The 16206-nt window shown below is 40.9% G+C and overlaps 1 protein-coding gene across 2 annotated transcripts; it reads left to right on the forward strand.

Annotated features, from left to right (window-relative positions):
• Window positions 1-1985: 1985 nt before the first annotated feature.
• Window positions 1986-6240, forward strand: LOC129724620 (protein trachealess-like). 2 transcript variants are annotated; one of them, XM_055679661.1, is made up of 5 exons: window positions 1986-2176; window positions 3793-4845; window positions 4917-5023; window positions 5083-5573; window positions 5635-6240. In XM_055679661.1, the coding sequence occupies exons 2-5, from the start codon at window positions 3797-3799 to the stop codon at window positions 5803-5805; spliced, it is 1818 nt and encodes a 605-aa protein (XP_055535636.1). In that variant the 5' UTR covers window positions 1986-2176; window positions 3793-3796; the 3' UTR covers window positions 5806-6240. The 2 variants fall into 2 exon arrangements, with proteins under 2 accessions (XP_055535636.1, XP_055535644.1); XM_055679669.1 differs by having other exon boundaries at window positions 4926-5023.
• Window positions 6241-16206: the final 9966 nt, after the last annotated feature.

The raw sequence follows: 16206 nt of genomic DNA on the forward strand, positions 1-16206 counted from the left end.
TTCTAAGATTATTGGAAGCGTCTTCAAAGTAAGATAGTCCGCGTTAATTTGTCTTCTCGTTCTCAGTAACCTTACCCATTTTATTTCTAATAGTGCGTCCTGTTTTAACGTTTTCTTTCTAAAAAAACCCTAATTCTGGTGTTTGGTATTTATCGATTTCGATTTGGTAACATCGTCCATTCACCAATAATTCATGAAGAAGAACCTGCATTTTTGTTTGTTTAAAAATCATGCGTCAATGGGACACCCGAAAAGATGTTCAATGCTGAGAGATGGCGCTATGGTGGTAGTGGTAGTAAAATCGAAGCTTTCCGCGAGCATTTTGCTTAATGACCGGAAGAACTGCTATTAGTTACCCTGTTTTTATATTATTCTAACTTTCTAGTACTTACTTTTACTATATGCAATCTATTACAGTGAAGTCTTTTTTCACACAGTTTTTTTACACGGTTTTATTTAACACGGTTCTTTTTCACGACGATTTTTCAAATAACGCGATTTTTTTTACGTCGTTTTCTCAAATAACGCGGTTTTATTTTACACGGTTTTTTTTGCACGATTTTTCGTCTTCGCGTAAAATTGTTACAGTAAGTAACAGTAACGTTAACAGACTATAGTAGGCTGTTTTTTACACAGTTACATTTTTACACGGTTTTATTTTACACGGTTCTGTTCTACGACGTTTTTCCGAATAACGCGGTTTTTTTTACGACGATTTTCCAAATAACGCGGTTTTTTACCACGTTTTATTTTTGCACGGTACGTAGAATCGTGTAAAAAATAACTTTACTGTATTATCAAAAAAAAACTTGATTTTCTTATAGAATTTCATAAAGCCGTATGAATAAAAGCGTTTGCTTTACTCATCCCGTGCAAATCTTACGGGAGAGCAGAGTAACTTCTTTTATTCATACGGCCTATTGAGTCAAAGGAGTTGTATATGAAAATCGAGTTTTTTTGATAAAAATAGATTGCATATAGTAAAAGTAAGTACTAGAAAGTTAGAAAAATATAAAAACAAGGTAACTAACAGCAGTTTTTCCGTTCATTAAGCAAAATTCTCGTGGAAATTTCGATTTTACTACCACTACAGCGCCATCTCTTAGCATTGAACATTTTTTCGGGTTTCTCATAACATGCATCTGAATATGGTTATCTTTCCACGGTAAAAATCATTAAGAATGTTGTTTGGCAATTTAAACCGGCTTTTGGGAAACACAAACTTAATTTCAGATTAGAATTTTCGCTTTAGGTAATCTCTTGTAATTTTTAAAAGCTCGATTTTTTAACTTCTACTTATTCATTGTCTTTTCCAACTTGCTCCTAACGCTTTTTTTAATGTTTCTACCCTCATTATTGCGATAATATATCTCTCGTCGTTTTTTTTTTTTTTTTTTAATATTCGAAGCGTCTTGGACGATTCTGAGTTTGGGAAGATTTTTTTTTTCATTTTTTCAAGTTTTATAAGCGTTTTTCATCGATTTTGTTTCACTCTCGGGCTTGTTCGGAAGCTTTAGAATTTTATATCTTTCTTTTATCCGTTCTATTCACTATTTTTTAACAAAGCCTACCCAATTTCAGTAAACTCTAGCAAAGAAAATTTGAACGAAATTTAAAAATTCCTCCGCATAAGTTTACCCTCACACCCACTCCTGGCATGAACGGTGCACCCGAGCTCCAACAGGATTCAATTCCACTTGCAACGTCGGTATTGCACCGACTCTCTCGCACATCCTATAAGCAGCAATTAGAATGGCCAGTAGGAAGTCACATGCTCTCTTCATTCATTCATCACTATTTTTGCTCTCATTTTAGCCCATGCTAGAAGTTCCAACAAAGCATGCCAGACTCGTCACGCTCGCGGCAGTCAACCTAACATCGCGCCGTGTGTTATCGGCGGACCACGTTCACAGCTCTGCAGGCCTGTTCTCCGATTCTCTCTCGCTTCAACGGTGCTATCGCGCGCGCCGTCTTCATTCCATCGTTCGCTGGCCGCACCGTTGAACGTGTTTCAAATTCGGGAAAATGTGCAATTAGAGAACGCGGGCCTACCTGCCTGTTGTTTGTTGAAATAGTGAACAGTGTGTGTTTTGGACAAACTCTAATTTTCCAATAAAAAGTTAGTGATAAGTTTGCTGTTACCGTGTGGAAACATTTCCCAGCTGGAATTGGATTCGTAAGTAGAAAAATTTCGCCGTTTCTTTTGCTGTGCCGTGCGACGGCGACGATGACGACGAACCTGATTTGGGTTTTCTGTTTAAAATGCAAACATCGAAAAACGGTTCGACGTTTTTCGGGGCGCTGTCGCTGGGAAATTGGTTTTCTGGGGTTGTTAGTTGTTTCAATAGTTTTTAGAAGGTGTGAAAATTGTTGAAATAATGTTACTGCACTTAAATCTTGCATTAACTGGGCTTTTGAACGGTTGTGGGGTGATGGAAAAGGCGCGCAAAATTTTGTGGTTTGCTGAAATTAAAAAGTCGTAAACTGGGTCACAAGATTAAAATTACTGTTTTAGATTGGAAATTTTTTTTATATTGATAAGGTTTAATGAGAGTTAAATAAAATTATCAATATTTTATTCCTTCAAGAAACTTATAAGTTATACTAAATCAAGTTTTTACGCAGCCGCTGAAAAAACAAAATAAAAACTTTCTTACACCAAAACCTATTCCAATATCGAATTGATATAATTTAGAAAAAAAAAAACAAGACGTTAATCAATAATACCATGCTACCCAGCAACCCAGCAGGCTGCGGAGAAAGTACTGAAAAACCGATGTTGGCATTTCAAACGCAAAAATTTACTGTCCATTTACACCTCGGCCCGACTCTTCTCCATTCCTGCACAGTCTCCTTAACAGCGGAAAAGGGGAAGGATGATTTTCTTTCTTATTAGCCTACTATTCTTGCACTTGATGCGTGATAGATTTATGTAGAACCCCCCAGGTTCAAAGTTCTGGCGTGTTTATTGTTATGAGAAAGTTTATGAAATCATATATTAAAAAAAAAGACAGAATTATTCAACCAAACTTTTACATGAAAGAATGTACTGTATTATATTGTTTATACATTTTTATGTACACTAAGGTCGCTTTTTACGCGTTTTTTTTTACGCGGATTCCGGAATTTACGCGTTTTTTTACGCGGTTTCCGGAATTTACGCGTTTTTTACGCGGATTCCGGAATTTACGCGGTTTTTTTACGCGGATTCCGGAATTTACGCGGTATTCTTTTTGCCCGAATTTCGGTTCCCCTTCACTCGGAATGCAAAATTAACGATGGTTTTTTTTTACGCGGATTCCGGAATTTACGCGGTTTTTTTTACGCGGATTCCGGAATTTACGCGGTTTTTTTTACGCGGATTCCGGAATTTACGCGGTTTTTACGCGGATTCCGGAATTTACGCGTTTTTTTTTACGCGGTTTCTTTTTACGCGGCATGTATCCCCCGCGTAAAAAGCGACTTTAGTGTATTTATATTTGGTGCTTGAGAATCATGAATAGCATACGAACAAATATTTTTTCATAAGAAACTCAAATTTTCTAAATTTCATTTTGAAATATCTCAAAAACAGAAGCATTTAGAAGATTATTTACCAAGAGCTTCATGATTTTAAATTATTGCCAAAATCCTAATACGTTCTTTAAAAATTATTCCTCTCAAAAAAAAGTTGAAATTGGAAAAAAATCTTCCTGAACTTGTACTAAACGTTTAGGAATGATGTCAAGTTTCGACAAACAATAAATTCTGAACTAAAATTTTAAATAATTCAAAACTCTCTCCCCCTCCCAGCACTATGTTCCCGTTCTCCTCGCTGCAGGTCGAGTACAGCAATTTCCACCGTTCGTCTCAAATCATGTCCAACGCACTGAGTATGACTAACTCAGGCTTCCCGCACTCCTGGATCGTTTCCGGGCAGGACTTCTGCCCGATCACCTACTCATCCATCCAGTCGCACAATTCGGCCGTCTCGAACAATCTGGCCACCGTCGAGCCCGGTCTGATCGAACTGCGCAAGGAGAAGTCCCGAGACGCAGCACGGTCACGCCGTGGCAAGGAGAACTACGAGTTCTACGAGTTGGCCAAAATGTTACCCCTGCCGGCGGCCATCACCAGCCAGCTGGACAAGGCCTCCATCATCCGGCTGACGATCAGTTACCTAAAGCTGAAGGAGTTCAGCGAGAGCGGGGTTCCCTCGTGGAGCAAAGAACCGATTGGGTTCCAGAACTACAGCGCCCCGCAGTACAGCTACAACGAAATGTTCGAAACACACTTGGGAACGCACATTCTACAGTCGCTGGATGGGTTCGCCCTATCCACCAGCGTCGACGGTCGATTTCTGTACATTTCGGAAACTGTTTCCATCTACTTGGGACTCTCCCAGGTAGAGATGACCGGAAGCAGTATCTTCGACTACATCCACAAAGGCGATCATTCTGAGCTAGAACATCAGCTGGGAATCAAAAAGAATTCCGAGTATTCGTACAGCTCATATCCGGACGATCCACCGGAGAAAACAGTACTGAAGATGGCAAAAGAAAGTAAACCTCTGCCCGGGGAGACATACGAGGGTGAGGACCGGGCATTCTGCGTCCGGATGAAATCCACACTGACGAAACGGGGTTGCCACTTCAAGTCGTCCGGCTACCGGGTTATCCTGCTGCTGTGCCACCAGCGGAAGCGTAACAACTCCACAGACGAACACAACGAGAAGCAGACTGTGATTGGAATGGTGGGCATCGGAATCGCCCTGCCGCCACCTTCGCTGCACGAAATCAAACTGGAGTCGGACATGTTTGTGTTCCGCACGAGCCTCGATCTGACGATCATCCACTGCGAGAACAGGTAAACTAAGCGCTAGCAGTTTAACATCGTCGCCATTGCTGTGTTAAGAACAATTTTTGGTCACCTTTCAGAATCGCCAGCTTTCTGGACTACACGGCTGACGAGTTGAACGGCAAGAGCGTGTATCTGCTGTGCCACGGACAGGATGCCCACAAGCTAAAGAAAAGTCACGCCGAGTGTGAGTTGTTCTAGGCTTGACTCTTGTCAGACGATTCTATAATCCGACTTTCTTTGCAGTGATTCAAAAGGGTCAAGTGTTGACACCCTTCTATCGCATCCTGAACAAAAACTCCGGCTACTTCTGGATCCAGACGTGCTGCACCATGGTCTGCCAGACGAAGAACATGAGCGATCAGACCGTTATCTGCGTCAATTACATAATCACCCGGCCGGAGGAGGAGAACTTGATTCTGGACATCTCTCAGATGCCCAACATCGGACTGACAGATTACCACAGTGCCGGTAAAAGTAATACTGCATCCAAGAGAGCAACAGCGTCCGCCATGGACTACGAGTTGGATGTCAAAGGTGGTGAGCTCGGGGGAGCCCACCCAGAAGACGCAGTTTACCACGACGCTCACATGATCGTCGATCACAAAGAACTTATGGAGAAATCACCCCACAAAGGTCAGGTTCTCGGGTTAGGAATGTTCGGCGACACCAAGAAAGATCAGCTGGAGTACAAGGAGAAACATCTGGAGCGTGAGAAGGGTTGCAGTAACAGTAAGGTAGAGAACGACTTAATTCATCTTTAAGACAGACAACGGTAAATTTTGCTTTTGTTTACAGCAACTGCGACTGAAAGCGGGCAGCCCTATGCTGGGAGTTCCAACCAACGAAAACCACGGCAGTATAGAGAAGAAGACTTCTAACGGTAAGAAGAACATCTCCAACCGGGCCAGCGTGATCCGGGTGCTGAACAAATCGTCCTCGAAAAAGATCCTGCAGGAAAACCATTAAAAAAAAGTTGTCAAACAACTTTGCCCTCCAATAATTGTTTCCAATATTTAAGCATTAAACCCTAGTAGCTATTATACTCAGAAGAAGAAGAAATTGCTTAGAAGCATGTAATCGTATTTATTGCTTTTAGCCCAGTTCTACAATAATACTCAACATAAAAAAAATCTTTAAGCCTAGAAGCCAGCGACCGCTGGCTGGCCGGGATTAATCACTCTCATGACAGAAACCAACTAATGTAAATGTATTTGTTATTCGCATCCGTACTCTCTAAGATAACCAGTACCAGTGTCAGTATGTAGCAAAACTTACTATGTATATGTCTGTAACAAATAGAACTTTTAACCTTGTAGCAACTGACTAGTGAAGATAATTAGACACTTGAATAAGTATTATGTTTTAGTATTATTAAGTAAATGAGATATTCCAAACGAAAAACTTGCTGTTCTCAATTTCACTCTCTGTTCTGTCTGTGAAGAAGCGGGGTGAACAGTTATGCAAGAAACGACATGCTGGGAAGGATCGTATCTCGGCCGAACTTCTGAAGACGAGAGACAAGCAGCTGCATAATGCCAAACGACTGCTTGGAAGGACTCATTTGCCCTATCCACAAAGAATGCCATCGACTCGATTTCAGACTCTAGAGGCATCACGTTACTAAGCTCGATGTACAAAAACCATTTGTCAGTGAATACCAAGCACGTTTTCGGGAGGAGCGCTCCAAAACGGATCAAAATTTCACACTGCTACACATAAGTTTGAAAAAAAAAAAACTACAGACTCACCGTATGTTTGTGGAATTCAAGACGGCGAACGACTTAGGCAAGTGTAATGACCTGTGGCAAATAATGCTGAAAGGATGAACATCTGATGCACGAATAGCAAGCGAGAGGGCAAGTTTTTGGAGACCGCTTCCTGCTTGCTATTTGCTCAAGTCGTTGACCCGCTACCGTAAAGCTGGGGAGATCGTCGGTACTCATTGCCATTGACAACGTCTTCGCAACATTTACTGGTAGACCTGCTACTTTGGAGCAGTCGGTGAGGTCGTCGCGCTTGCTATGCATGTCAATTCGGCGTTGGGTGACAATGTCGTCGGGTAGATCAAAGTCATATAGCTGCTCCCTAGTAGCAGAATTCCACGCTAGCCGCTGATTTGGTCTGCCGTCGATACCTTCAACAGTAACGGTGATAATATGCAGTCCTGTCCCACCACAAAGATCTTTCATAGGGTCTAACAAGACACCATTTTGAAACACCTTGCACGAGAAAGCCTTCGATGAAATGTTCCAATGCAGCATCAACATAATAACCGGTGAATCAGTAGAAAAAAATTGACAGTTCTATCAGATGAACTTTAACCGTGGTGGCGAAGGTAGTGAAGCTACTCTGTCCGGAAGTGTGCGTGTTTAAGGAACGGTACCCCGTCGTATTCAGAGCATCAAAAGAAAATTCAGTTCCGGACGGCCAACGACCCCGAACGACAAGAAGCTCCAAAGGATGCTGAAGAGGGAAACTGAGAAAAAAAGTGGCTACATCGCTGCGTGCGTTTGGCCGGAAGGTCGGTGCAACAGACCAAACAGTGTAAAAGTACCTGGCAAAAATGGACATACATGTCAGGCAGCGGCAGTCCTGACCAGTGAAGGAAATGAAATGATTTTGAGCTGATTGTTTTGAAGTAGAATACTTCTCTCAGGAAGTTCGGCTACATAGGGATGTGAAATGAAAATCTAAAATCGAAAAAAGTGAAAAATATGTCCAATTTCAAATGCTAATAAATCGGTTAGTATTCGATGGATTTCCTTCGTTCTTGCAGCAATAGATTGGAAAATCTTCTAAGATTCTTCCCAAAATAGGATAATTGTAATTTTATTATTAACACTATTGTACTATTGAAAATAGTCAAGCCTTGTCGAAACGAAAAATTCGACCTCTGATTGGTCGTTATATGCTTGCTTCCCAAGCACGGTCGACAGGATCATATACCTTGCAATTGAAAACATACTATTCGGCCTATATAAGAGCCTGTTTCAGCCGGAGCCGCTTATAATAGTTCTAGACAGCGACAACAGCAGTCGTCCTTCTCAGCAGCAGCACTAGCTCTGTGGTTGGTCACCACGTCTCAGGAGCAGCGCGATTTTTCTCAGCGTGTGTCGCCAGACAGCCATTATTCCCCCCGTGTTGGGGCAGCTTGAAGATTGCCATCAGGAAATCCAATTTTGGAAATCAAAATGCCTTTTTGAAGGCAAATAAACAAGTCATTGAAAGTTAATAATTTTTGTCAACGCAAGCAAGCATTCTGTGTTGCATCCTAACAATTTAAATTTGTCGCACCCGTCTAATTTACTGAATGTGAAATAGCTTCCACAGTGCATGTTGTCCGTGTATCTTAATTCCCTCAATGTTAGGGCAGCTCAAAGGTTGTAATAAGCAACCGATTTTGAACCGCAACATGCTTTTTTCAAGGCAAATAAAAAAATAATTGAAGGTTAATAATTTTCTGGCATCAACACAAGCAGACATTCTGTGCGGGATGCAATCAAATTCTGTTGTAGTTGTCTAATTTTCATTTTATTTAGTAAACCCCCCCACTGTAGGGGCAGCGCAAAGGCTGCGATCAGCATAACCGACATTGAATAATAAACTGCCCTGTTAGTACGCATTCACAAAAGCAGTTAGTTCGACTAAGTAGAGCTAATATGAAGACGATTCAATCAATCAGCGTAAACAGAATTTCGTCGTCTCCCAGCTGCCAAGTTGACACATGATGCAACACGCAACAGCGAGCAAACGAAATCGCTTGATGTTACAAACCGCAATAAGATACGGGTTAAAACCGTTGCGTGTGTGAGAGCACCATCGGTGTTTATTCGCTAGATACACTATCTACTGTCTACTGAACGCAATAATCTGCTTACATGCGACATGGGGACGGGAACATTTTCTTCAACCAAGCTGCACAACACGACACAAAACATGTTATTTTGTTGCTTCAATGAGAGTGCTATCGGTCCGGCTCGACAGAATGTTCACAAGAAATCATTTTTGTGCATCCGTGCTACGAAACTGAGGAAAAACTTTAGAAACTGAAAAAAGAGGTGGAGCTTATCAAATGATCGTTCTGAACCAGAATGAAGTCACACATATTTTTCAAGTTGTATCATTCCACCACGTACGTAAAATAATTCATTCCTATTTTCATCCCTATATAAGAGCCTGTTTTAGTCGAAGCCGCTCATAGTAGTTCTGAACAGCGACGACAGCAGTCCTCCCTTAGCAGCAGCGGGAGCGAGCAGTGGGTACCATCGATAGCGGATAGCGGCCACAACTGTGGCATGGCTGTGAATAAGCGTAGCAGTTTCAGCGGATCTCACCATTGATAGCAGCAGGGCCAGCAGATGCAGGTACAGCGGATACCAATGGCGGCCATAACTGTGGCATGGCTACGCATAGCGTTGCAGGTGCTCAGCAGTTGGGCCAGCGTATAGCGGCCACAACTGTGGCATGGCTATGCATAGCGTAGCTGTTGCAGCGGGTATATCAGCATCGATAGTAGCAGGGTCAGCTGATGCAACGACACTCCTTTTACTAAAATGCTGTTTCAGTGTGGTAGCGGGAAGCAACAGCAGCAGGCTTGCATGAAGTGAATACATCAGCCAGCAACTTTCTCTAAGGCCTCTGCCATAGTAGACGCGATAAGCGGCGCGAACCGATTCGCTCGGCCGTAGGTTGATGTACAGCTCTACTGATGGCTGTACATTAACCTACAGCAGAGCGAATCGGTTCGCGTCGCTTTTCGCGTCTATTATGGCAGAGGCCTAATGGGACAGTTGTATCAGTTTGTTCAGAAGAATATTATTGTCGGTAATATTACAGAGATGCGATTGCGTAAATCCGATTTTGAATTGAACAATTGTTCTTTTGAGAACAAATAACACACTTATTTGAAGAGTTAATAGCTTTTGGTACCAACAGCAGTATAGTGACAGCCTCAGCGGTAGATGCAGATGCAGCCGGTACTTCCCTGAGGCCGATGTAAAGGTAAATGGAAGCAGCACGGCGAAACAGTTCGGGTTATGCTGAGACGCGCGTCATTTTTCGTTGTTGATGTTGTTTTTCCTCCTTTTAGCTGCTAACACCGAGCGTCCGTATGTATCCGGTACGGTTTAATAATGAAACTGATGGAGTGAAACGTTCGAACGATACGTTTTATACCAAGGTTTCGTCAGATAATTAGAAAGAAGGAGGGGCTACATTGATGATGGAATGGTAGAGACAAATGTTTCTTGAAAGCTGCGCCGGCCGCTGTCGTAATATTAACGCCAACACAAACATGCATTTTTGCAAGGTTTTTTCCGCTAGCAGCAGCATTTGGTAAAACAAAAAATTCAATTAGCCACTTCTAGTACACAATTTCGAGGCACCAAAAGAGGCCAGTTGCCGAATATATCCTTGTTTTTGGTTAGTTCGTCCAGAATTCCAGCCATTTAAATGTTTTGCAGTAGCCATTTACTACTAAAAGCCACCAGCATTACGGGTGAAACCGGCACGAGATGACCGGTACTCTTTTGTCTTTCCTCCTTTCAGCTGCTATCACCTAGCGTCCGCATGTCACTGGTGCGGTTTTGGAGTTAAAATTATATGCGCCGGCCGCTGTCGTAAAATTAACACCAACAAAAAGATGCATATTTGCAAGGTCTTTTCCGCTAGCAGCAGCATAAACATCGGAAACAGAAAGTGACAACAACAATAACAACAAAGTCAGATCGATTGTATCCGTTAGTGTCGACTGTGCTTGAGACTGTGCGGTATGATTTAGACAATCGATATTAATTACCAATTTTTCAATAGTGTATCTCAAACAATAGTTTGTTTTTGTTACATAAAATTAACCGTAAAAGAATTTCTGATCGATTGATGCCAAAACCTCGAAAACCTGATTATAGATGACTGCAAAAAAAGCGCTCAAAACCTGACCACTTTTCTCTGGTTTTCCCTGGTTGAATTACTAGATTTTCAAATTCAGGGGCCTAACTTCGATATAGACGTTAGTCAACGTCAAAAATGACTGACACGCAAGCTGCCAGGTTATCTTTCTTGTAAAAGTATTCTACTTCAACCTTGCGGTCGTGGCTTTGCATACAACCTTCTTGTGATTTTTTTCATCTTGAGTTGTGCACCTCATGAAGTGCACAGTTCATGACTAAAATTGTATCCTCTCAATACGTAATAAAATGTTGGTGCCTTGGTCACTCGGAGATGACAAATACAACAGTTGACTACATACAACTCTGAGAATACAGTGATGCGCGTTGCTCCGTTGTAATTCTCTCTTCGTACGTGGCGCATCGTAGGAAAAAAACGATAGCAACAAGCAAAAGAATAATTGAGAGTCCCATAAATGTTGGTTGGTTTGCATTGCATCGCAGTGACGCAGCAGCGATGATGCGGTGCGGTGATGATGGGAGGGAGAGTAAGTAGTTCGGATGGTATTTTTTTCAGCAGGTTTTCTATAGCAGCCAAACAGATACCAAAATCTGCTATGTTTGTTACCGAGAAATCATACGTTTGTTGTATTGCGTTGCGATTTCGTCAATGACATTACTCACTAGTTTTTGTTATGATTAGTGAATGGAATATTTTCCTCATACTAATTTGGGTAGTAACGTTATGGAAGAGTGAGAGGGGATGGAGTTTTGAAAATCTTTGAATAATGCTTTATTCATACTAAATTCAACAAGGAACTATGAATATAAGCATAACAACTCAGATCTTTTTTTCCCTTCCTTTTCAATTTTCTATATTTCTGAGTACAAATGACATAAAGTATTTACAGATCAAATTTGTAACGGCTAATTTAACAAACATATTTACCCTAGTAGAAATGTTATGCAACTTAAATCCAAACAAAATATGGCAAGTGTTTTTTACGTCTAATGCCTGATTAATACCTGATAAAATCTGCAATATTTTGCAAATCATTAAAACTTTTTCTATCTTTCACAACAGTTCGAAAAACATAGAGGAGAAACAATTGGTATGATAAAAAGCTCATCGAAGCTTTTTTCCTGATTGGTCTGATTTCAATTAGTCGAATGTTCGCGGAATACCAGTTCAAGAAACACTAGTTAGGGCCAACAATAGTGGTCTTAAAAGGCTTCGCGCTCATTCCACAGCCCTCCGACCGAAAAGCATTGCCACAACGACGGTTAGTTTCAGAGCTATATGCTCTGTACTGAAAACAGTTACAGTTTGAGCCTTTGTTTTTATTTGTTTTGTAAATATTCGAACTGTTATTAAAATTTGTATACACTTGTAACAGTAAGGAAAAAATTCTTAATACATATTTAGAAGAAATTTGTTTTGTAAGTTCTCCGTACGTCACAATTGAATCAGTTATAACACACCCTGTTGACACAGTGCGGTTCGATGGTTCGATTTTGGTAACATATTTATTTGCTTTCATTGACCACAGGGGGTTTGTTTCTGAAAAGTTGGTTGGGTTTGTAACGACAGATGTTGTTTGGCCATAATGGGTCAAGTAGGAGAAACATGCTGTTAGTGATAAATCAAACGGGCCCGTAACATCAAAATTGCACAAAAGCTTGGAAACTCCGAAATTCAAAGAGTAGTAAATCTAGAATTTGTTTATATTAAAATGTTGATCTGACTTAACACCAACTAATTATATGTAAGGAATTACCCATCGTGAAAAAGTTGAAGAGGTTGTTTATTAGACACGACCGCAGAGTTAACCTAGAATACGACAGCCTGTCTTAAGTCAATGTATTTCTTGCAATAGGTTTGGGAATACACTCGATGGGGTTAATCAATATAATGGTCTCTCTGTTCCAGATGACGTTTACCTCTACAGACGGCACCGGTAACGACAAAGAACAACAGCAGAAGCTATGTGCAGCTAAGCAGTTTCACTTGACGCCATATCCAAAACAAGAATGAAATTGTATTGTTTTGTGGCTGTCTTTTGTATCAAGTTGCACTGAGAAAGCTTAATTTAGGCAGTGGCTACGATGAGGGCCAATAGTGCATTCCCGGTAAGCTAGGTTTAACACGAACAATTTTCTGCAGTTTGCAGTAGCGTAGATAATTTTAAAACTGATCGCTGCAAATAGTAGGACTTGAGCGAAAAATTATATGATTCAGGTTCACTGGCGCAAACATTCTTCAAATAAATGTTAAAATACACTCAGTAAGCTTTGAGGCTTAGCTGAAGTCAAAAGAGGTTAATAATGTTTGTCAATGCCATTTATTGACAACTGAATATTGTTTTTTGACATGGCAAATTTTTTATTTAGTTCTGAATGATTTACTGTGTAAAATCAACATGAGATGATTTATTTGAAACAATATATGATAATTTTTATCGCTATACTGCTAGTCATGCACGCTATATAGCTAGCCACGCACGCTGTAGATATGCACACACGCTATATAGCTAGCCACGCACGCTATAAACATGCACAGACATGCTATAGACATGCACAGACACGCTATAGACAAGCACAGAAACTATATAACCATGCACACGCAAGCCACGCACGCTATAGACATGCACATGCTATAAAAATTCACACACGTTATATATGTGCACACACCCTATATATATACACCCTGGAAGATGGTGGCTTCTCAAACCACCTGGCGGTGCGAGTCTCATTTAATTTCTGGCTGTATTCACCCAACGATATCTGAATTGAAGATAGAATCAAAATATCTGATATCTGAATTGAAGAGACTAAAAGGGAGCCGAACTGAAAAAGTTAGCTGTTGCCCGCTGCTGCTCCACGTCGCCTTTGCCCACTGCCATCGCTGCTACTGTCCGCCGCTGCTGCCTGCTGCTAGTAAACTGAGATTGCTTGAGGAGAAGCAGTCTCTTATATAGCCCAACGAGTGCATTCCTGGCTAACTAGGTACTCCATTCTGTCGTCCTTTTTAGGGAAAGGCAGCAAGCAACCAATCAAAGGTCGACATTTACGTTTCGACAAGGTTCAACAATTTTCAATAGTGTACAATAGTTCGAACAGTCAGATTACAATTTTCTGCATTTGGACGGTTGCTTAACCCTTTCCCGCTCATGGTGACTCTAGAGCACCAAGAATTATAATCACCATATCTTGACATAAAGTAGTTTGTTGTGCTTACGATTGTTCTATAAACTTTTATATGCTGCCTCAGAGCATCACTGGGCATTTTCTTCAAAATACTACAGTTGACAGTAATTTTAGTTAGTCTACAAAGTGTTTAGCTTGAAGTTTCTCGTGAAGCTATAAATTTTAAACATAAACCTTGTGAGCGTTAGAGGGTTAAATGATTTTCCAATCGATTGCTGCAAAAATGACGGAAATCGGTTGAAAACTGACTGAGTTTAGAACGTTTGAAATTGGAAAATTTTCGTGACGCTCTCCATGTTTTCGGTTTTCGAAATTGGATTCCTGTATTGAAGTTGAACCCCTATATATGTTGCCGTAAGACGTATTATACGTCAAAAAAATCAATTTTGTCAATGATCAAGGAACAACTTTATTTGAAATAAAAAAGTCTCTCTCTCTCCAGCTCGGGGAAAACTAATAGTGTCAGAAGGATCGTAGCTCTAGCCCCGCAATTGTCCTGTACACTCAACAGTTGGCTGCGAAGTCTGTGTATAATAAACAGAAGTTCAAATTTCAAGACGGAATGTAGCACCAAGGCATTGCTTTACATTATCAATACACAAAATTTTAAATTGTTAAAAAGTTGTTTAAGTTAATATTTCCGAAATCTCATTTTTTGTTATGAAAACACTATAAAAGGTTAGCTAAATATTTGTTGTCTGATCATGGCAAACTGAGAGAGAAAAAGTTACGATGGCAGTTCGTAACGTTAATGACTTTTGGCCGATAGCTACAATTTTCCACCGCCGTGCTTAATTAGCTTAAAACGTGTGAGGAGTTGAAAATATGTTCAATTTGCTTAATATTTCATGATATAAAATTTGGAGTGTTTATAAAAAATGATGTCAATTTCGAAAAATCTGTAAATCTGTACTTTCGACGAAAATCTGTATATCTGTATATACAGATTCTGTACCGTTACTTCGGCCGTAAATCTGTAAAATACAGATTAATCTGTACATGTGGCATCCCTGCTTGCACCTACCAGCTATCACCAAAAAAAAACCCGTTGAGTTGAGTGAGAGTAGGAAAACACGAACTCTCTTTCTTGAAAAAAAAATCCTCATCATTGAGTAAATATTTACGATCCAATTTCTCTTATTCATTACTTGTTCATAACGCGACTAACTTTATATTCTCAGCTGTGCACATAGAGAATAACATATATTGCGTGCTCCCACGATGAAAAGTACATCGTAAGAAGGAAGGCGGAGAGAGTGCACCAGTAACGATTTTTTTTATATGGTGCTCTTTTGTGATCTTCGTTATTCACCTACCATGGAGGTCTATTCGCAAATGTGCGAAGAATAAGAATAACTCGCACACTGACGACGATGTCAACGCATCATAGGCTTGGTTTATACGTATTCATTAGTCGCTAGAAGCGATTTTTTCCATCGGTGGTCCTGACTAGTCCACTGGTCTCGGAGCTGCAGGCAATGACGTAGCGGTAGAGACTGAATAAGATGGTCAAATCGATTTTTCTATAGCAGTGGTGATGGACGACGAGACCTATATCACCCTGGATGACAATGACTGGCAGGGCACATTGTATTTTACTTCACCCATTTAGGAAGTGAGCTCCGAGATGGAGTTCATCACTCATCTAGTTCCCCAAGAAGGTACTGCCGGACTGACGATAGGTGAGCAGGACTTTTCCCAAGCAACTCTTCTTTCGCTCCTAACTGGCCGTAAACTGGATAATTTTTAGCACGAAATGACTGCCGGAAGTTGCGTCTTTCACGCTGGATCTGGCGTCGGCTCATCACTCGAAGAGATCAGAAATGGAGTCGCCGAACCCGCCCAACGTCCCCAGCTACATTCTATCAAGAATTTCTGGGTATACTTGAAGCTTGAGATCTACTCCAACAATGTTGTCGGGAAAAATGAGAAGGAATTGATAAACAAAACGTTGAAAGGGCTCAAGCATTAAAGCTAACCCCCTCTCCCTCATATCAGAAAATGTCACATCAATCAAACTCGTTCCCCATATTAATACGTTACATCATCAATCAATCCTTTAGGCTGGTGCCTGCAGGTGGTCCCCGTGGTTCTGTGGTTAGCGATGTCGTTCGGCTAGCTCTCCTACACGGTTGTGATATCGGGTTCGATTCCCGATCATGTCGAGGATCTTTTCGAGCTGAAAATTTTCTCGACTCAGCACTGGGGCACGGTGTATCGTTGTACTTATCCTACACATGCATAATGTGCCGAAAAACAATATCGATAACGAATT

The sequence above is a fragment of the Wyeomyia smithii genome, chromosome 1 (assembly GCF_029784165.1).
Source record: "Wyeomyia smithii strain HCP4-BCI-WySm-NY-G18 chromosome 1, ASM2978416v1, whole genome shotgun sequence".
Classification (NCBI taxonomy): Eukaryota; Metazoa; Arthropoda; class Insecta; order Diptera; family Culicidae; genus Wyeomyia; species Wyeomyia smithii.

What these genes read in the sequence shown, in the direction of transcription:
- LOC129724620 (XM_055679661.1), top strand. Translation starts at nt 3,797, where the DNA reads ATGTTCCCGTTCTCCTCGCTGCAGGTCGAGTACAGCAATTTCCACCGT. An exon ending in ATCATCCACTGCGAGAACAG is followed by an intron (nt 4,846 to 4,916) that starts GTAAACTAAGCG and finishes GTCACCTTTCAG; the next exon opens with AATCGCCAGCTTTCTGGACT. An exon ending in AAAGAAAAGTCACGCCGAGT is followed by an intron (nt 5,024 to 5,082) that starts GTGAGTTGTTCT and finishes CTTTCTTTGCAG; the next exon opens with TGATTCAAAAGGGTCAAGTG.